Source organism: Curcuma longa, unplaced genomic scaffold (genome assembly GCF_044706935.1).
Source record: "Curcuma longa cultivar G26 ecotype Majalengka, Jawa Barat unplaced genomic scaffold, ITB_CL_G26_1.1 utg8573_np1212_1322966_RagTag, whole genome shotgun sequence".
Classification (NCBI taxonomy): Eukaryota; Viridiplantae; Streptophyta; class Magnoliopsida; order Zingiberales; family Zingiberaceae; genus Curcuma; species Curcuma longa.
The window spans coordinates 212,348-233,483 of NW_027435604.1; the positions used below are offsets into that span (position 1 = coordinate 212,348).

The window sequence follows — 21,136 nt, forward strand, 5'->3', positions numbered from 1 at the left end:
GCCATTTCACATAATCTAAGTTTTAAATTTTCAAAAATACTACCTCTCCCTCCTTTCCCTTCGTTTAAGCAAAAAAAAAAAATATATATATATATATATTTTTGATAATCTCTTTAATACAACCATACTCTCGGATCATGTATGCATGCTCTCGGATGTGGATTTGACCATGTAAATTAAGCATAATAAATTTTTTAACTAGTAAAAGTTTGATAAAATTTATCATAAATTTATTATAAAATATAAAATAATAATATTTACTAATCAATACCATCAATTAATTTCTAATATACTTTTATTTTAAAAATATAATATTTTTAAATTTTTATATTTTCAAATTATATAGGATCCAAAATTGATTGATGGATCTATAAACGGAAACCTATGCATATGTTATTTAGCAAAAATTATAAAATTTAAATATTCTCACTTATAAATTGTTTTTATCAGTCCATGGGTCAAATGACAATTTCATTATTTCTTCTAAAGAATAATCCATAAATTCTTTGTAATTCTAAGTTTAATTATTAAACAAGATAAATAAAATCAAATATATATATATATATAATCTATTAATATTTGTAAATAAAAATTATAAATTATTTTTGAATAATATTCATAATTAAATTCAAGAATAAAATTTATGAATCAATTAATAAATTTCTTATCAAATCTATAAATAAATAAAAAAACTTTTAATAATAAACTCATCAACCAACTAAATAAATTTAAAAATATAAAAATCCAAACTATCAAAATAAGTTAATATTTAAATAAATCAAACTTAAAATAACCTCGAATTAAAAAAAATCGTAGCATTAAAAATTAGTCGACCATCGAATTAATTGAGCAAAATCCATACACTGACTCAAATTACACACCCACACAAACTAAGATATTAAAATTAAAATAAATAAACAAATAACAGTTAGTAGCATAGGCACGGAATCCGAACCCCATTCTCTGCCCCTCCCATTCATGGCGTTCGAAATCCCATCGAGTCGCATCCGGCAACTTCAAGCGGGCCTCCGGCGGGAGGCCGGCTTGCTGTCGTATGAACCCGCCGCTCCATCGCCGCCTCAACTACCGACCATTCGCGACGCTGTCGCCGCGCTCGATCCGGGCCTCTCTTCATCCCTCCGCTGCGATCGGTGCGGTGGGGGCCTCCTCAGAGGCCTGCAGTCCACGATCTGCATCTATTGCGGTCAAGATCGGAGGAAGGAAGGCATCTCCCACTCGATCTCCTTCAATTCCACAGTCGGGTGCCGAAAGCTTCTTGACTTCCTCGGGCTGGATGGATCTGTGAGTGGGTTTCTCTTTCAGGGCTCAATTGTTCCTTGTTTTACTTTAGTTTCTGACAACCTATCAATGTGTATTCGAAGAAATCTGGGAGGAGGGGAGATTTTAGTTCAGCATAATCGTTCAGCTCCAATGGATAAGCTATAGATCGTAGGAAAGAGGGAAAAAGGGATAAAGAAGGAACAGGCCTATGTCGAACATCTTAAATAAGATCCAGAACATCAACAATTCTTTTGATTTTTTTTTACTATAAAATACCTTTATTTCTTATTGACTGATCATTACAGAAAGTAGATGTTTTGTTTTCAAAGAAAAAAATAGTGCTAAAGATTAAATATATCTTTCTTACTTAAAATTTGTTCTTACCAGCATTGTAGCTCTGTGAACGTTATCACGAGGCTCGCGCTCATTGTAATATTGATAGTGGGAGCGACAGCAAATTGTATCTCATTAGTGGTACCACCGACAAAGTTTAGCATAAAATACCTGCTTGAGTCTGTCAGCCTAGATGAATTTGATTAAAATGCTTAACTTTCATGTTGAAATAATGTAGGGTTGAAATAATCTCAATATCCTAGTTATTGGATCTGTATATTTCCGTGGGGGGAAGCATTGATTAGTATGCTAACTCTTGACAACAAATTAAGTGGATCTAATAATCTCTTTTAATTCTCCATGCCACCTTAATATTTTTTGGCCTTATGATAGTGCAACAGAAATATGCTCCTGATAAAGGACTCATTAGTTCATGATATCATAGTCCAAAGTTAAATCCTGCTAATATCAATAATTATTTTATCTAATACTATGGTAGATCAAAAATTCCTCTTCACTATATTCATTTATGCTTTTGGATGATTAGCTTCTAGCTCCTCCATTATTGAAATTTGTAATTAGCTACAGTAGTTAAGGATAGGGGACTGAACATTGTCAATAACTGATCAGGTAATGACTGGTATATCTATTCTACTAGCTTTGAACTTTCCATGTAGCACTTGGGTAAATTTACTTGAGCCACTCTGCAGGAAGTGGTTTTACTTGACACAGACACAAGCAGCTCAAAAAAGGGTCAGGACACACTCAAAAGTGAGTTAGTCTTGTCTGATCTCTTGGACCTGGTACTGAAATGGCCTTTGGATAAGGAGGATGTTGATGAGAACAACACAACCGCATCTCCTTCCCTCAATACAAATGTTTTGAGGTTGACTGGAGTTGATCTCGATGATATTTTTCCCGAAAGAAAGGGAGGGGCATCTTTTATTGTTCCTGATCCCAATGATGAATTTATGCCAAGGCAGAATAGTCAGGAAAACATTTATGTGTCTTCTGAGACAAACTTCACTGCGTTAGGAAAACCACAGAATACAGAGACGAAAACTAGCTTCTTTAGCGGTAATATTGAAGGTTCATTTGGTGCCTGGAATGCTGAATTTCAAGCTACTAGCGCAAGCACTTCTGCCGTTAGTCCCAAATCACTTGACCTTTTCCAAGATTCTTCAGTTAGCAGTCTTGGTCATGCTGCGATAACTGAAGATACTAAAGACCAACTTGAGAAAATAGAGGCATTTGTAGGATTTGAAAATAAATCAGGTCAACTGATATCAGTTAACAAAGTGTTTCAAGATGATTTTTGTCCCACGGAGAGTGATAAAATAGAGTCTTCAAAAAATTCTGTCAAAGATGAAACTCATATTGACAAAGGAAATAGTGTCACAAAGGGTGTCTCTGAGTTTTCTGTTCAAGATGGGCTACAGTTGTCAAGCAGCAATTCAAAATCTGAAATATCTACTCAAAATAATCTGACAGATGATTCCTTTGATGATTGGCAAGATTTTACCAGCTCAGCAAGAAGAACTTCGAGTCTGAAACAAGGAACTGGAATAAACCTCTTTGGAGATTCTTCTGCAACAAAACCAGATTACCTCTTCCCCAAAAGCAGTGAAAATGAACTGCAAAGCCTAAAAACGTTAGTTGGAAAAAATGATTCTGTTGATGAGTGGCAAGATTTTGCTAGCTTTGGACCGCAGGAAAGTTCTATAGTTTATAGGACACAATCAGACATGACATTACCTGCCCACTCTTCGGGGAAAAAGTCTGTCACCCCACCACATACGAGCTCGAATTCAAGATCTGATACTTTGATAACCATGGATGTTAGTCATGATGATTGTTCAGATGTTTGGTGTTTTGCCAGTTCAGTCGAAGATCCAATCAATCAAGAAGCTCAAACTAAAATCCTCCCACTTAAGGATTCTTTAGAGATAGACGCATTTAATTCATGTCCAACCAGCAATACAAAGGATTTGGACAAGAGGAAGCCTTTACATGGTGATGATGATTGGCAAGATTTAGCTAGCTTTGCTGAAGGTCTAGCTAAATCACTCAATGTGGAGTCTCAATCTAATTCCACATTTCTTGATCTAACTTCAGAAACAAAGTCGACAGATACATGGCATTCGAAAGAAAAAGAAAGCACAAATAAGCTTGATGATGCATTTGATGATTGGCAGGATTTTACCAGCTCTGTGGAGGTACGAAGTGGATTATCTGGTGATGGAGAACAATCTATGATCCCTGTGTTTTTGCATCCCTCAGAAACAAATTCAGTTCACCAACAAGGTATGAAGACAGATGGCCTTTTCGATGCGCTGGAAATCCAAAAGCACCAGTCTGATGAGAATAACAGCAAACTAGATGTTATGACATGTGATGGGTATACCTTTACCTTTTGTTAGTTTAGTTTTTTTTATGGAAAACTAAATTATAAAAATCACAATGGAGATAATTGAAAGGCCTTCCTTTAAACCTTATGAGTTAATTCTATTTAGAGCAAATGATACAATGAGGATTTGCAAATTGCAGTCTTATGATTTTTTTTTTTGCCTATTTGAGTAGATTTTCATGTTGACAAACTAAACTGCATCAGTTATATCGAGTTCATAGTTCTTTCAGATTATCATCTCATTATTGCTTCCAAACTCCTATCCTAGTTTCTGCTGCATCTTTTTCTACACAACCTACCAATTCTGTGTTGGATTTGACCTGTTATGCTGTTAACTGATAGTCTCTGGAGGTTATATGAAGTATCTGAGATGGATTAAAATGAATATGCAGAAGGGAGAAAGTGAAAAAAGAAGGAAAGAGGAGGGTAGAAGGGCCTGTAGTCTGCACTTTGATATATTTTTCTGGACCTTTTACTTCTTTTGTAAAATGTTCAATGTTTTCAATTGTAAAATATATCTTTGGAAGCTGAAAAATACTATGTTAGAAGGATTTATGCAGAATCCTAATGAAGACAAAATTCTAGCAAAAGAATTAGCACAATGAAAAATCCTTGAATCTGCCTATAAAAGGGTCAGCCAATTATTTATAATTTTTATTTAAAGATTTAGCTTTTGACATTCTTGATGTGGTCTTGGATAGCTAATAATGGTGGCATGAAGAATGAGAGTTGATGGTTATCCAAGTAGCAGATGATTTTGACAGATAATAATCATTCATTAATTGGCTTGAAGATCTTGATGCAAAAATTATGTTATTTATATAGCAGTCACCAGCATTAGTAGCTCTGTTTGAGATGATGTTTGGAGATCATGAGATTATTATTGACTAGGATTTTGAAATCAGGATCAGTATAATTAACCAAATGATAGTGATATGTAGGGTATACAACAACAATTAAGTTTTATCCCACTAGGTGAGGTAGAGGTCGGCTATATGGATCCTTTTATACCATTGAGTTCTATCCCCTATTATAGTGTCATCTATATTTAAATAAATTTTATCTTGTTTTATCGTTGCTAACTAAGTTTTTTTTTATCTTCCTCTTCCTCGATTTAATGTGCATATTTGTTATAGTTTCACATCGCCTAACTGGAGTATTTATTAGTCGTCTAAGTACATGTGCGTACCATTTTAAACGTGTCTTCTAGAGTTTTCCCTCAATAGGTGCAATCCTGACTTTCTCTCTAATGTTCTCATTTCTTATGCACATCCACCTTAACATCCTCATCTCTGTGACTCTCATCTTCTACTCGACATTCAGCTCCATATAATATGACAGATCTAACCACTATTTTATAGAACTTGCCTTTAAGTTTTAGAAGTACTTTACTATCACAAAAAACACCCGACGATCTCCTCCATTTCAACCATCCTACTTGTATTCTATTCATACCCTTTAGTGATATGTAGGGTATGTTGGAAAATAAATTTGAAGTTAAAAGGGACTACATGTGAAAAAACAAAAAACATGAGATCTCAGATTAGATTTCTATTCATGAAAAGCAACATCAGATAGCTTTTAAGCAAACTCTTCCAATCTATCATAAATTTTACACGTCTTGAATTCTGAAAAGAAAAGTTACACTTGTAGGGAAAAAAGAGAGAAAAATTGTGCCCTATTCTTTTGCATGATTACCTGTTTGATTTTTGTGGTTCATACATTTGTCCACCTTTCTTGAGTCTTCATAGACTCCCTATTCTACTCTCTTCTCGTGCTGTCAGTAGCGTGGCACTTGAGCAATGAGGTGATCCATCAGTAGATATCTTCCTAGATCCCATTTGCATTATCCTCCTTGCTCTCTTGTTCACATTCTGTTTTTCTTCTTTAGCTTTCCATATTTATTTGCTCCGTTTAATTCTTCACTGCTACAATAAGTGTGATCAACTCTGGCTAATATCTTACTACTGAGACCATGAAAAAGAATTGGTGCTAGAAAATTGGTAGATCTGAATAAAGTCTGCCTCAGTGATCCTGCATGGTTTGTTATCCTGGGAGGCGTGATTGATTATTTTTCCATGTCTATAAAATTATTAGATTTGATTTAGACTTTGCTTTAGGGCACTACAGTAAGGTCTTTTGCACTTGCTTGCTCACTGTTTTAATGTCATAACTCCATCAATGAATACATCTTCTGTGCCAACCAATATATTGTCTCATGATTGAGACTCCATCACGGAGTGCATCATATTGGGCAACTCATACCTTTATTTCATGATCATAATTGTTTCACTAGAAACACATGACCGTGGATATCATCATAATTTCACTTATAAAATTATGCATTGCAAAATGTCGGATAAGTGATGTGATCACAGTAGATATCAGACCTCACTGAACCCTTTCAATTCGAATTTCACAGTTTTCTTTAATGAAATTACAGGTCATTAGAGAAGCCAGCAGCATTTCTCTTAATTCTTCTCCTTTGTCTCCAGGACCAATGAAGTGGATAAGAAGACTGCCCTGGATCCTCATCCTTTATGGAATGCAAATGAAAATATTGGAAGTTCTGATGCTAATTCAAATTCAGAGCCTCCTAAATCCAATGTGGAGAAGTTGGAGTCACAGATGCATGATCTTTCATTCATGCTAGTGGATGAACTGTCAGTCCCAGAGAACTGTCCATAAAACTGAACCATCCATCTTTTTCATACAGGTACATCTACCTTATCCTTCTCAGAGTCGATGTATTTTATTTCCATTTCTTTTATTGTTATACTCGGTAAAACATCAGATTGGAATTTTGAATTATAATGTTTGCTTTAGTGAACCGTTTTGCATGGTGATGACCACTGGATTACTCTTGATAGTCATATAGGTCGATATTTTATTTTGAAGCCTTCAAACACATTTGCAAATGGACCTAACAAAGTTAATGGATTCAGACATGCCCGTTGATATAGCTTTGAGTTAGACTAAATGAAAGGATAATATCCATGTAGTTGACTGAAAATAGTTGAGGTTTTCAGTTTCGGCTTGCTGACAATGAGAGATAGAATTACCATTACTTGCTAACTATGAAAAGGGGTTTAATTACAAATGAATAAGGATCAAAGATTGTTGATGATAATCCCTCTCTTATATGTCTCATTCCATTTTCACATTGAACAATGACAACCACCACAGCTTTATTCCATTAAGTGGGATTGACATTTAGATCCTCTTATGCCATTAGACTCGATCACCTACTATATCCTTACGTATATTTAAATGAATTGTCACATTGAAATGCCTTTTAAATTACATCGTTGTAGACTCTCTCTTTTTTTGTATTGGGGTGTTTGAATCTGATTTTATTTAGTCATAGGATTTCTTTAAAATTAATCATACTTTATTATATATATCCTTTATTGTAGCAGTAAAATTCTAATCAAGAATCAACCATCAATGAGATACATGCTATAATAGTTGAAGCAAGGTATCAAGAATTGCAATCATTCATCTGAATATGGCTCAAAAAAAATATTGGAGGGGAGCTAAGGACATCAGGTTGAATAGTCACAAATATTTAAAACCAAAAATAAATTGCAATAGCTGCATAGATAATGAAGACGAGTGCATTACGTGGATTGCCTTGTCATTCTACACCAAAAAAAAACCACACAAATCATTGAAGAATAAGAATTAAACAAGCACAACTAACAACGGTATCTAGTTGAATGATTATATTGTATATATTAAAACTTAGGCTTCAGGCAATCTACTGACATGTGGCAGCCTCTCCCTTGGCTTTTTCTTTTATAATTTAGGTGTCCGGATTTCGTCCAACTAATTAGACGGCCTTCTTCATGATTCCCTTTGCCTCATTTAAATTCCTCTCTCCTTGCTCAAATCCTACAGAACAAAGCTCTCTCTCCACTCATTCTGTTCTGTGTGTCAGAGTGTACAGAGCAAGTAGAAATACATGCAGATGCGATGGAGAAGCTGGCTGTTGATGATGGGTTGCACTGGCGATGAGCTAGAAAAACTTCGTGGGCTGCATCACCAGCAGCTGGAGATCAATGAGCTGCCTTGAGCCTTATAGAGTCTTGAGAGATCATCGAGCTCCTCGTCCATCTTCACTACGAGTCCTCTCCTTGAATGTATAATCCTATGAAAAATATATATATATATATATCTCATTGTTACACATCTTTCTAGCATCTAGTGGCATCCATCTAAAACATCTTTATTAATTTTTTTAATAAGATAAATTTGTTTTCCAATTTTATCATAGCAACATTTAGTTATATAATTAGCATTTTTTGTTTAATTATAGTAGAATTTTCCCTTTAGTAATTTATGAACGGCATCACTTGCATACTTCCATCCACTCACCAGTCAGCATCTTAATCCTCCTTTCACCTTTTTGAAAATTTCATAAAGATCTTTTCATTTAATATTTGCAAATTTCAGAATGCATCTACTTTTTGATACCCGTATAAACATATATGCATTTAAGTCTCTTTGAGATCAGTGTTATCAGTGTGAGCCACCATGGCTCATACGTAGTATGTCTTTAAATGCTGTGTGATCCCAACAAGTAGAAATCTCACAGTGAAATATCTGCTTTTGCTTTTGCTTTTGCTTTTGTTTTTGTTTTTGTTTTTGTTTCCTGCAACAAAGCTTTTACTAGCATGAAGTTACAGTTGGGGCAGTTGGCGGCATGTGTGTTGTCTCCCATTTCATTCATTTCAGCACAGCGCATGCATGGTTGTCCTCGCTACCAATGTATTCAAAAATCAGATCAGAAACTCTCGGTTCGATATACTATCGCACAAGACTATTAGTTTTAACTGGCTGAATCATCCGATCCAGTAAAATGGTTATTCAGATCAGTCAGATCAGCTGATCTACTTATGGATGGACATTTAAGTTCATGCATCCGCTTCGCCAAAAGATTTAATGGGGGCCTGGAGTGCCTTGCCTTATGGAGTTATGGTGGTGAACTATAAGACTGTACTATTACTGAACATTTAGATTCACACCTATATCACTCTTCGATATAACATATAGAAGAGAAAGAAAAGATTACACCATTGTAAGACACCAAGACCTTGTTGAAGACTTAGATTTACTACTTATCGTTGGAAATTCTTTTGATGCCTTGAAATTATGTGTATTATTATTACATGATATGACTAGCTTGGTGCTTGGTGGTAAAAAGACAGTTGTTTTCTGATGAGGAAGGACAATGCCAGTGTAGATAAGAAGCAAACGACAAGGAGAAATAAATAGCTGCAAATATGAGGTGTGAAATTTGTGGATCCAAGAGGTTTGGTGTAAATTTATGGACCCATCCTATTCGACATTAAATTTGGTGTAAATTTGTGGGTGAACTTGGTTCATTGTAGGTGAATTCAGTTAGCAGTTACTGTGTGTCATGATGCAGTGAAAAGAAGTTCCAAGATGTCGTGTTAGTCGTACTGCCAATTCGGGTTGTTTCGTATTAGTTTATCATAAGCGAATCGAAATATAAAGTTGCCTCAATTTATACTTGATGTCTATCTTGGTAAAAGTGTAGTCAATTAGGTCAATTGAGTTCAACCAACCCATTCGATTGGGCTAGCCAAGTAGGTAACTAATTCGAGTCCAGAGGCAACTGGATCACAGTGACTAGTTGGTCTGACTAACTATACCAACCAATTCAACTTATGGGACCAAAAATGTAATCTTCATGTGGATTAGAATCCAAAACATCATTCTCACTTCAGTAAAAAGTAGAATCCGCTATCCAACGACCTTCCACAGTTGACTCTACGACCATCTATAAGAAGGTAAATTAAAAAGCAACAGTTGATCATGACAGAAGACATTATCTCGGGTTCTTTGAGATTTGATCTTTGTCCATCACAGTAAGTCTGGTTTGTCGTAATTAATTCAAAATTAATTCAATTATACCTTGGAAGTAAAACGTCGTTCTCAACATCAACACATAAAGAGTTAATTAATTAAGCCATATTCTCATAATTAATTCCTTCTCCGAATATGGAATAGAACCAAATCTTAAAAGTCATTCTCACCATCAATATTGATGTTGAAGTGTTAATTGGCCCCCTCAGGTATGACACAGCTATAAGACACCCAGCAAATTAATTAAATATTTATCAATTGAATCTTAACTACGGGTATTGTAAGATATTTTTCTTTGAACTTTTTGTGCTTTCAAATTTATTTAAGTAGATGAATATAGGAGAGGGCTGTTCACCTCCAAATTAATTGGATCTCTTAAATTTGGACATCTAAATTATAAAAAAAATATGAATCTGTAAAATGACCCTCAAAATTTAGTCAAATATCACAATAGAACCTATTCAAATCTGTTGCAGTTTAAGAGCTTCCACCAAACTAAGCCTCGAAATATGAGTGTAGAATTCATATCGATTTGCTCTTGATTATATATATACGGCCAGCCTCCCATTCCCACTTCGTTTCGAGCTGATCCAGCGCCGCCATGGCTCCGACGATCACCGCCGCCGGTGTACTGCTGCTCGCTATGGCTTCGCTTCCCGCGCTCTCAGCGGCGGCTCGCGCCTTCTTCGTGTTCGGCGACTCCCTCGTCGACAACGGCAACAACAACTTCCTCGCCACCACCGCGCGCGCCGACCAGCCGCCCTACGGCATCGACACGCCCAGCCGCCGCCCCACCGGCCGCTTCTCCAACGGCAAGAACGTCCCCGACCTTGTCAGTTACGTCGGTTGCTCTGCTTAATTATCCGCCGCTTTCAAAATTACAACCGCCGCGCGCCGTCGTCTGTCGTCTTAATTTCGTGTCTTTATATTTTGCAGGCGAGTTCATCGGATCGGAGCCCACGCTGCCGTACCTGAGCCCCGAACTCCAAGGAGAGCGACTCCTGGTCGGCGCAAACTTCGCTTCCGCAGGCATCGGGATCCTCAACGACACCGGATTCCAATTTGTCAGTAGTCTTTTTTTATTTTAATTTATTTTATTTTCCAATCTGTGCCGGCCCGGAACCTACTGATTTGCTTTTCGCACGCAGGCGAACATCATCAGGATCACGAAGCAGCTGCAGAACTTCGAGCACTACAAGCAGCGGCTGAGCTCGGTGGTGGGGCAGCCGGCGGCGGAGCGGTTGGTGAACGACGCTCTGGTGCTGATCACCCTCGGCGGCAACGACTTCGTCAACAACTACTACCTCGTCCCCTACTCCCTCCGCTCCCGCCAGTACTCCCTCCCGGACTACGTCCGCTACCTCATCTCCGAGTACAAGAAGATCCTCACGGTACGCACGTTAAATTCGCATTAATTCCTCCGGCGACCGAGAGGTCGATCGTCGCCGCCGCCGTCGTGCTTTTCTTGACTGTTCGACTGTTTGATTTGCACCGGCGGGACGTAACAGAGGTTGTATGAGCTGGGGTCCCGGCGGGTGATGGTGACGGGGGTGGGGCCGCTGGGGTGCGTGCCGGCGGAGCTGGCGCTGCGGAGTGGGACGGGCAGGTGCGACCCGGAGCTGCAGCGGGTGCCGGATTTGTACAACCCGCAGATGATAGCGATGCTGGGGGAGCTTAACGCCCGGTTCGGCAGCGACGTCTTCGTCGCCGTCAACGCCTACAAGATGCACATGGACTTCATCGTCAACCCACAAGCTTTCGGTAATTACAATTCGCCACTTCTCTTTTCACAAAATACCGCCGCATTGTTTCGGAATCACAAAAAGGCCCTTAAAATTAATAATGGAGGGAAAAAAAAGACTATAAATGCTTTAATAGTTTAAAATTTTGCAGGTTTTGTTACATCGAAGATAGCTTGTTGTGGCCAAGGCCCTTACAACGGGATCGGGCTTTGCACTGTGCTATCGAACTTGTGTCCGAACCGAGACATCTATGCCTTTTGGGATGCATTTCATCCAACTGAGAGAGCGAACCGGATCATAGTGAACCAGTTCATGACCGGGACCAACGAGTATATGAACCCGATGAACTTGAGCTCCATCCTAGCCATGGACACTCGCACCTGACTTGATTTCCATCAATGGGTGGGGTCAAGATTAAAGCTAGTAATCACTAATGTGATGGGTGATTATTAGTTTAGTTTTAAGGCTAATTAGAGAGGGTTAGTGGTCTTAATCGCAAGTAGTTAGACCTAAATGGAGCCAGGACCATTTACATAATGCTTGTAGACAACTTGATCATGTGTTTGTTATTGTGGAATTTGTTATGTTAGTCTTTACAATGAATAAGTATGTGACTTGTATTAGTTAAAAAATACAAAAAAAAACACCCTTAAGTATCTCTCTTTTAATAATTATCAAAATAGCATTCCACTCATAATTGAATATATTTTTATATTTTATTTTTGAATAGTTTTTTTTTTATCAAAGTGGCATCATCTTAGAATAATTTCATTCAAAGTTATATCATTTTAAAGGGGCTTTGACCAATTTTGGTTAAAATTACTTTTAAGATGATGTAACTCTAGTTAAAGTTATTCCAAGTGATGCAGTTTTGGTTAGGGGGTAAATGCGTTAAGTTGTTCGTGAGCTATTTGAGTCTCGATTAAAAAAAAATTATTTAATTAAGTTAATGAGTCAAGTTTGAGTTTGATTTTCAGCTTGAAAATATTATAGAACCGAGCTCGAGCTTAAGAGTATTTGATTTGTGAACTCGCAAACATGTTCATTAATTTAAAGACTTACAAATATATTCGTTATAAGAGACTCACAAACATGGTCATATATATACACACACATGACTCATTCATGATAGAATATTCAAAGCGCTCAAAAGGGTTTCGGACGTTCAAAACATGAATACTGACATTATATATTTATTTATTTTACTTACGGTTAAGTCATTTAAGATTTTCCTTGTAAGGTTTAGGGGTTAGGTTATAGTATTAAGCACATAAAAATTTTCAAAATGAAAAAAATTTAGTTGCTCATGTGTGCCAGAATGTTATTCCATACTTTTTATCCGGCATACTCCGTGAACAACTAAATTTTTTTTTTTGATTTTTTTTACTTGATACTATATAACTCAATCCCTAAATTCTAAAAGAAAAAATTACATGAATTATAAATATTATATGCTAATGAGCCAAATTCAAATTAAGCTCGTTTAATTTTTAAATGAGTTATTTTCAAATTGAACTAAAGTCATTCGCCAATTATTTTATTTCATTACGAAGCAAGCTCAAGTTTAAAAATTGAAACTTAAATTGAACTTATTCGAGCTCAAGCTTAGAGAAAACTCAATTGAGTCGAGCTCAAACTTTACTATTCAATTACATTCCCAATTTTGATCCAATTTGTTCGTACCTTAAAAATTGTGTATTATTTTATAGATGATCATGGACCGATCATATGAGATCGTTGAAATGATAGATTTCATTTTTACTGAAGTGTAGTGTTATATCTCTTAAGGTAAAGTAGTTAAAGCTGATTAAAACTGTTCTACGATCGTGTAAATTCGAGTTAAATTATTTTAGAATGATGTAATTTTGATCGAAATTACTCTGAATAGTAAGAGGTATTTTAGATTTCAAAGTAGATGTAAAATAATATTTTAAATTTTTTAAAAATTAAAAGTACACTCTTTTAACCATATGAATAAAATGATGATCAAAGAAACTGATCGAAGAATAGAACATATCTATATATTGAATTAGTTAAGAAGGCATGTTTACATATGAAACAGCAAAATCATCGCCATGCAACGAGACGCCGAGAGAGAGAGAGAGTGTGTGTGTGAGAGAGATCGGACGATCGATGTGTTAGATCGGTCACGGGCACCGCGGGTTGTTGCCGGGCCCGCCGAAGTAGAAGTGGGCGCCCCACCCATCGGCGCCGTCGCCGGCGAAGCTCCTGATGTCGTAGCAGTCGGTGTTCTCGGCTAGCGTGGCGACGGCGGCGCCGACGGACGCCAGGGTGTTGTCCGCGTCGACGACCTCGAGATTTCGGAAGTAGCCGGCCCGGGAGAAGCCGCCGCCGGCGAAGTGGCCGGACCCCATCTGGGTGGCGGAGTGCGAGCCGTCGGGGCGCGTGTTCACCACCTCCCCGCCCCACTCCACCATGGTGGCGCGCTCCGACAGGTGGCTGAACAGCTCCGCCGGCCAGTACCCCACCAGCCCGCCGCCGTCCCCGAGGCTCATCCACCAGTTCCCCGCCTTCGGGTCCTAATTCACAATATACAAAGGACATGGGCTAAAATGATTGTTTGTCTTTTAAAATTAATTGGGCCGGAATGGGCAGGCCGCGTACCTGGGCCGGGCCCATTAGTTTTTTTGATTTACCTTCCAAATGAGGACTGTGATATCGTACTGGCTGCCTTCGAAGGAAGAGACCGGTGAAATGGCAGCTCCAATGGCGATCCTTCTGTTGGTCTGCACAAACCCTGAACACAGAAGATTGTAGCACCCAGTCTCTTCATATGCATCACTCTGTTTTAATAATAAATAAAAAATAAAAAACATTATTTATTTAATTTTTAAATTCACTTTTATTTACTATTATTATTATTATTAAAATTATGTTTTTTGAGGTCTCACCGTCCAGTAAGTGAACAGCCTCGGCCTGCTGTCTCCGTACAGCTCAGGGCTGACCTGACTAAAGCAACAAAATTTCAGCATTTTGAAAATAAAATTAAAAATTTTAAAAACTCGAGGGGGCATTTTGATATTGGCGAATAAGAACGTCCAAGTCAATCAAGCTCCTGAAAGTCAAGTCAAATATTATTTTCATGAATTATAATTCAAATTTTTTTAAAAAAAATAATAAATAAAGAATTTCTGGCATTTATTTGTGTCGGCTTGGAAATGTGTGCTGTGGGAATTAGTGAAGGGCTCCATTAATGCGCATCAAAATTTGTAATTAATTAATTAATTAATTAATTTACCTGCCAGCCAGCCTCGATGCTGTTGAGATCTGAGCCGTCGAATGATCCCGAGAGGATCCAGATCTGAGAGAGGCTGAACTCACTGTTTACTTGGACGGATGGATCCCAGACGTTGATGGTGGCCTTTGCCCCGTAGAACTCTCCGCCGTTTACTGTGTAAGCAATTGCATGCTGCAAAAATTCAAATGAATAAAATAAAATAAATAGAGTAAATAATTGTGTCAAGCTAATAAATTAGTTCAAGTCAAAGTTCATGTGTAACTGACCAATAGCATGTTTACCAGAGTGGATATTCTTATTATGAACTAAGATCACGTCTCCTTTTCTCTTTAGATCAAACAATATCATTATAGTCGATCAAACATTTCTTAACTCCCATTTTCCGTACCTTTTCTAGTCTAACTCTGTTCAAGATTTAGGATATAATATTTAAGTTAAATAAAAAAAATAAAATTAAAAAATATACTACTATATATATATACATACACATCTTTTCATGTGTATAATGTCCACGATTGAGTGCGTGTATGAATGAATCAGAGCATCCATATGTGATTCGGACACCCTCATTCACTCAATCTTGGACGGATGTTGCACACGAAAAATCATACAAGATATCAAATATATATAGTGGCATCATGATCGCTCTTCTTTACTTGTTTACTAGAGGGAGTCCTCCCATAACGAAAAATGCCCCTCCCGCAGTAAGATTGTTTCGATTTGAAGGGTAAATAAATGAAGTGAATCGTGATGATAGCTTCCTCCACTAACCCTAATCAATGCCCTCCGCTCCTCACTGCATGCGTGCTTTGATTTCTCTTCACTCATCAGCAAACCCTAAATATATAGTCAAAATACTGCACAACGAACCTTCATTTATTAATATTAATATATATATATATATATAATTATTTATTATATCATATATTAAAATGGAAATATGAAATTATGAAAAACAGGCTTATATTATATATTATATATTATACACCTCATGGCCATTGCCGCTGACCACATCAGGCGCGTCGGAGCTCCTCGCCGGAGGTCTCATCACGGCCTTCTTCCCGAAGTGGAACAGTGACTTAGCTCGCAGAACGTCGTCGACGGAGCTCCGGCGTATGGGGACTGTCCCCCGGGGGCAGTGCCCGGCGTGGTGCCACGCCTGCCACGCCGCGCGTGATGCACTTGCGCTGTCGTTCCTAGACGCCGCCGCCGCCGCCTTCTTCGGCCTCTCCGCAGCTTTCTGAAACAAAAACAAACAGAGCAAAAGAAAACCAAAAATTAAAAATAAAAACAAAAATAAAAACTGAAGAAATCGCGAGGAGCAATATATCTCGGCGATGGTGTACCTGGATCTTGTGGTCCTTCAGCAGCGGGTGATCGAGGGCAGGCTGCCGGTGGCGCGGGACGCAGTCGATGATGTCTCCGTCGTCGGGACTCTGCTCAGCCGTCGATCAAATATCGTCGAGTTCATCAAGAATTAATCCAATGCCAAGAACTTATAACTCTCTCCGATCGCAACGATCACCTACCTCGATGGTTCTGACTCCGGGTTTGTTGATTCTGGCCAAGTGGCGTTGAATCCTCGCGATCCTGAGCGACGTGATCCCTCGCCTCTCAGTGCGGTTGCCCGGCGACGCCAGAGCTATGCCCGCCCCGTTAACGCCAAAAAAGACGAGGAGGAAGAGTAGAAGCAGCGGAGGAGTATGCCTAATGGTCATCGTTGTCGTCGTCCTCCTCATTTGTTTTAGAGCTAAAGCGACAGCGCCTACCGTCGAGCGTGAGAGCTGCGCACGACGGCGATCGCCATGGAGGAGGAAGAGAGAGAGCGAGAGAGAGAGAGAGAGATGGGAAGACAGAAGATTGAGTATGCGTAAAGGCTTGACCTACCAACTTAATGACTACTTCAATGGCCTAACTGCCACCACACTAATCAATAAAAATCTAATTATTTTTTTAAATTTTTTTATAAACAAGAGAAAATAATTAGTAAACAATGTCTAATTAATTTATATTGATGAAAAAAAGCATCTAAATTCATTATGGCTTAAATTGAGTTTAGTGTTGTTCAAATTGATTTGATAATGATTAAACAATGACAAATGTAAAAATAAATTTTCTAAAATGAATATATATATATATATATATATATATATTTAAATTTATTTATTTAATTGTTGTTATATATATTGAATGAATATAAATAAATTCGAATATAAAATTTGTACATAAATATTTAATTTATTTATAATATTAAAAAGCATCACTGTTCATGGAGTTGCAAACTTTTGGAGGGTCAAAATGAAAACTATGGCGGGCATGTTGATCTCCGCATGCGGTACATACGTAGTTATTCAGATAGTTAAGGCTGCGATATGGTGTCCGGCACAGTACAGCAAACAGGCTTTCAATTGAATTGGATCCGTTCCGGGCCTTCCGGCTATTAAATTTTCCTCTCTGAATTAATTAAAGCTGCCTCTGCTCAACCATTAATATCATGCTAACTAATTTAACGTCAATTTTATACTTAAATTGCGTAAAGGTATATTTTTATAATATTTTTAGTTATAATAATCCTTTGAAAATAATAATTGTACTATAAAATCAACAGATTAAATATAATATACGAAAAAAATGCAGGCAGAATTAAATAGCACAGATATATATTAAAGACTGGGGAACACAGGAGCGGACTCATGCTGGCATGCATTGTAATTAATACAGGTTATAATTAAATACTTTTTCTTTATTATTTTAATTCGGGATTAACAATATTATTGAAAGTTGAAAAATAATAATAATAAATATATATGAATGAGAGACAGTAGGTAGCGTAGCTGCGCCTATGCATTCCCTTCCACGGCAAGAAAATGTTTTAGTATATAGTTTTACAATTGATCTAAGGCACAATTTTTACAGTCTTCTGGAGCAAAAGCGCCAACCACTTAGTCTGACTGGCCTCCAAGAAATCTGCAGAGTTGATTATTCAAAACAAAAAAAGTCAAAATCACAATAACAATTTTCTGAGGAAGACAAAGTTCACATGAAACTCTATCAGGAGACAGGTAACACAATGCCACTGTAAACACCATGCTGTTTAGTATTGACAAATAAATCTATGCTTCCCTGGCCCAGTAGCAAGAGCAGGACATTCTTCCAGAACAGAAGCAACAAGAAAAAACTTCATCCTACCATTAACTATAAAAATATATAGATTTACAAACAAATCTATGCTTTAGTCTAGGATATTCTAATAGAAATGGATAAGTGAATGAGAGTAGATCAGGAAACAGTAATTTAACTTTTGATGAACATTTATCAGGAGACAGGTAACAAGATGCCACTATAAGACACCGTGCTGTTTAATACTGACGAATAAATCTATGCTTCTCTCTACAGAACGACCCAATGGATAGACCAGGCCACTCTTCCAGGATAGAAGCAACGAAACAAGAAAGATTTAACTTTTAGGGGGCAAAAAAGACAGTAGCCTCTGCTCCATTTTCTTGTATGAAACACTAATCGTTTAAGAGATTGTATGATAATGTGGATCTAATCCATTTTATATTCTCGACGTGCCTTTCTCGGTATCACCATCACCCCGATCGTCGACCACCTTCTCGGATGTCGACACACTCTCCACGGGATGCTCACCTTTTAGTTGTTAACATTGGAACGATGCTGGTTTAATTTTGTCATCAAATACTAACTTGGACATTGGAAATTTATCAAGAGACAGGTAAATTGATTCGGAATATGAACAAGTTAATTTTTCAACAAGTTAATCGCTTCACTCGTAAAATTTATCATCACGGTAATCTAAGACATTAACAATAAAACAATAACAATTATTAGATGAATTGTTGTACATAATAAGAAAAAATTAACCTTCTTTACCAAACTGTGGCCGCTAAAACATCACCACCAGAGGCAGAAAGGAAGCCAACTGGGTCGGTCTTTGATTAATTACAAAGCGCTTTGTCTGTGGCGACCACTGGAAGGTCCAGTGTCATTCGAAACTTCTTCCCCTCCCTATACATTTAGAAGAAACAAAGCATCGATCACAAATCTCTGCATAGTAAGAGAACGAAACCCTAAGCCAAATATCAGATCGAAACCCCAAAAGTATTCTTTTACGATGACAAATAATGAACGAATCTAATCGGCAATTCCAGATAATTAGAAGGCATCGAGCGAGGAACGAAACCCTACGTCAAATATCAGATCGAAACCCCAAAAAATTCTTTTACGAGGACAAATAATTAATGAACGAATCTAATAGGCAATTCCAGATCATTAGAAGGCAAGCAAGGAGGAACGAAACCCTACGTCAAATATCAGATCGAACTCCATAAAATATTCTTTTACGAGGACAAAAAGCGAACGAATCTATCGGCGATTCCAGATCATTAGAAGGCTTCGAACGAGGAACTCCCATCCAGTAGATCGATGCTGACTCAAAACTCGCAATGGCAACTCAAATAATAACAAATAAAGGAAGAGAGTACCTCGAAGAAGTTGGACGACATTGCGACAGAGTCATCCGTCATGAACTCCGCGTCGCTGAAGCGAGAAGTGAGTAGGATCTTCTATTTATAGAGTAGCATCTAGGGTTTGGGAGTAAAGTTACCGGGACGCCCTTCGTCTAAACCGGATGGGTTAGTTGGGTTGGGCTTAGCAAACTGGGCCCAAACGTCCATGTATGTCCCTTTTAATCTCTCTCTCATCCACCCACTCCCACAAAATATTATATTAAAAAATTCAAAAAAATAAATCAATCAAAATGACATCTATTTTCATTAAAAAGGGTGTTCCATTTTAAAATAAAATAATAATAATTTTCATTACTATCCTCAAAGTTTCTTATGTTCTACGCTAATGACTCAGTTTGGTAAGGTCATTAGCATGCAAACTTATTCGTTATTGGATGTAACTCATAAACACCTAATTTTAGGTCCAAAATACATTTAAAGCCTTTTGGGAGGCTTCGATTTATCATCAATAATATTTTTACCAGGGTGAGAAAAACATGAAGAAATGATGAAACAAAGATAATTGATTTTAATTATTTTTACACTTCAAAGTTGGTCATTATCACTATCACCCCCTCTCCTCTAGCGGACCTTTCATTAAATGAAGTAGAATCCTTTGGATCGAGTGTCTTTATAACGTGGTGGGGCTTGATGAATTTCATTCATGTTCGATATTTATTATGATTGTGCATTTAACTACTAAAGTTAGAGATCCTATATGTACCCTACTCGACGAACCATTTACACGTTTAATTAAATTCATATTAAATGCTCTTTTATGATCTCTATTTTTAGGTGGGCACTTTACCTTTTTTTTTAAAATAAATAAATAATAAATAATACAAACACAATACTCAACCATCACTTTGTTTCCCCTTAAACAAATGACACAACTCAACTCAGTGCTTGATCTCTACCGTTAACATAATCGATAATTATAATCCTCACCGTCGCATTCTTATACGTGAATTAAATCCAAAACACTAAAAAGCTAGAGACAATCTAAAGATGTAGAGGCCAGCTCATTAACTCCCCCATGGTGGTCGAAGCATTAAATTTCATGATGTTTAAGTTTGGTTTTTTTTTTTATGAACTTGAGTTTATTTCGTTTACCTGTTATCCTCTCAATTTTAAACTTATTTAATTATTTAAAAATTTTATAAACTCGTGTTTATTTGATTGACTATTAAATTTAATAATATAAATTTATTTATTAAATTTTAATTATTCATAAATATTAACGATTGAATATATATATATATATTTAAACTTATTCATTTAATTTTTAATAAACTATTTAAATTTATTTATTTAACTATATATATATATATATTGAATTAACATGAATTTTTTAATAAAATAAATATCAAATTAATTCATAAATATTTGATTCATTTATAATCAAATAAACATCCACGGGGACTGAACTGAATTAAAACTGAACCAAATTAAGTGTGAAGGACCTTTCATGGGCAAAATAATTATTTTTTTAAATACTAAAAAAATTAATTAGTTATAAATGCAACCCTATTTGATCCCGACCTTTCGTAAGTGAAGAGTACTGCATTGTTGACCGTGCAAAGGGCCCACTTCGTCTAGGGTTTTGTCGATCCAGATCAACCGGTCGGGTTCGTGCCAGCTCGAGCCGGGTCCACAACTGCAAACTATCTGTGGGGGTGTAAATGAATGCATT

At 37.0% G+C, this 21,136-nt stretch overlaps 3 protein-coding genes, 1 long non-coding RNA gene and 2 other non-coding genes across 11 annotated transcripts; 2 read left to right on the plus strand and 4 right to left on the minus strand.

The window, feature by feature from the left end:
- Positions 1-978: 978 nt before the first annotated feature.
- Positions 979-9,164, plus strand: LOC141820785 (uncharacterized). Of its 6 annotated transcripts, none has more exons than XM_074708139.1 (4): positions 979-1,302; positions 2,325-4,012; positions 6,517-6,737; positions 8,687-9,164. In XM_074708139.1, the coding sequence occupies exons 1-3, from the start codon at positions 979-981 to the stop codon at positions 6,707-6,709; spliced, it is 2,205 nt and encodes a 734-aa protein (XP_074564240.1). In that variant the 3' UTR covers positions 6,710-6,737; positions 8,687-9,164. The 6 variants fall into 6 exon arrangements, with proteins under 6 accessions (XP_074564240.1, XP_074564238.1, XP_074564237.1 ...); XM_074708137.1 differs by having other exon boundaries at positions 8,710-9,164; XM_074708136.1 differs by lacking the exon at positions 8,687-9,164 and adding an exon at positions 7,964-8,280.
- A 1,350-nt stretch (positions 9,165-10,514) lies between these two features.
- On the plus strand, positions 10,515-12,168 carry LOC141820926 (GDSL esterase/lipase At5g33370-like). Its single transcript, XM_074708290.1, has 5 exons — positions 10,515-10,749; positions 10,850-10,977; positions 11,062-11,304; positions 11,422-11,674; positions 11,807-12,168. The coding sequence occupies exons 1-5, from the start codon at positions 10,515-10,517 to the stop codon at positions 12,037-12,039; spliced, it is 1,092 nt and encodes a 363-aa protein (XP_074564391.1). The 3' UTR covers positions 12,040-12,168.
- A 1,634-nt stretch (positions 12,169-13,802) lies between these two features.
- On the minus strand, positions 13,803-16,632 carry LOC141820925 (protein neprosin-like). The gene is made up of 7 exons (XM_074708289.1): positions 16,444-16,632; positions 16,261-16,350; positions 15,903-16,154; positions 14,915-15,085; positions 14,568-14,621; positions 14,313-14,459; positions 13,803-14,195 (listed from the first exon to the last, which is right to left on the minus strand). The coding sequence occupies exons 1-7, from the start codon at positions 16,630-16,632 to the stop codon at positions 13,803-13,805; spliced, it is 1,296 nt and encodes a 431-aa protein (XP_074564390.1).
- Positions 16,633-17,676: 1,044 nt separating this feature from the next.
- On the minus strand, positions 17,677-19,372 carry LOC141820981 (uncharacterized). The gene is made up of 3 exons (XR_012601183.1): positions 19,241-19,372; positions 18,800-18,943; positions 17,677-17,881 (listed from the first exon to the last, which is right to left on the minus strand). It is a non-coding gene; the product is annotated as an uncharacterized LOC141820981 (long non-coding RNA).
- On the minus strand, positions 17,959-18,083 carry LOC141821036 (small nucleolar RNA snoR137). Its single transcript, XR_012601190.1, has one exon. It is a non-coding gene; the product is annotated as a small nucleolar RNA snoR137 (small nucleolar RNA).
- On the minus strand, positions 18,223-18,357 carry LOC141821035 (small nucleolar RNA snoR137). The gene has a single exon (XR_012601189.1). It is a non-coding gene; the product is annotated as a small nucleolar RNA snoR137 (small nucleolar RNA).
- Positions 19,373-21,136: the final 1,764 nt, after the last annotated feature.

Excerpts from the sequence above, each read along its gene's own strand:
- LOC141820785 (XM_074708139.1), top strand. The coding sequence starts at position 979 with ATGGCGTTCGAAATCCCATCGAGTCGCATCCGGCAACTTCAAGCGGGC. Across the intron at positions 1,303-2,324 it reads TCCTCGGGCTGGATGGATCT|GAAGTGGTTTTACTTGACAC; the intron begins GTGAGTGGGTTT and ends GCCACTCTGCAG. Across the intron at positions 4,013-6,516 it reads GATGTTATGACATGTGATGG|GACCAATGAAGTGGATAAGA; the intron begins GTATACCTTTAC and ends CTTTGTCTCCAG.
- LOC141820926 (XM_074708290.1), top strand. The coding sequence starts at position 10,515 with ATGGCTCCGACGATCACCGCCGCCGGTGTACTGCTGCTCGCTATGGCT. Across the intron at positions 10,750-10,849 it reads GAACGTCCCCGACCTTGTCA|GCGAGTTCATCGGATCGGAG; the intron begins GTTACGTCGGTT and ends TATATTTTGCAG. Across the intron at positions 11,675-11,806 it reads CGTCAACCCACAAGCTTTCG|GTTTTGTTACATCGAAGATA; the intron begins GTAATTACAATT and ends AAAATTTTGCAG.
- LOC141820925 (XM_074708289.1), bottom strand. The coding sequence starts at position 16,632 with ATGACCATTAGGCATACTCCTCCGCTGCTTCTACTCTTCCTCCTCGTC. Across the intron at positions 15,086-15,902 it reads TCAGCGGCAATGGCCATGAG|CATGCAATTGCTTACACAGT; the intron begins GTGTATAATATA and ends GAATTTTTGCAG. Across the intron at positions 14,196-14,312 it reads TCACAGTCCTCATTTGGAAG|GACCCGAAGGCGGGGAACTG; the intron begins GTAAATCAAAAA and ends ATTGTGAATTAG.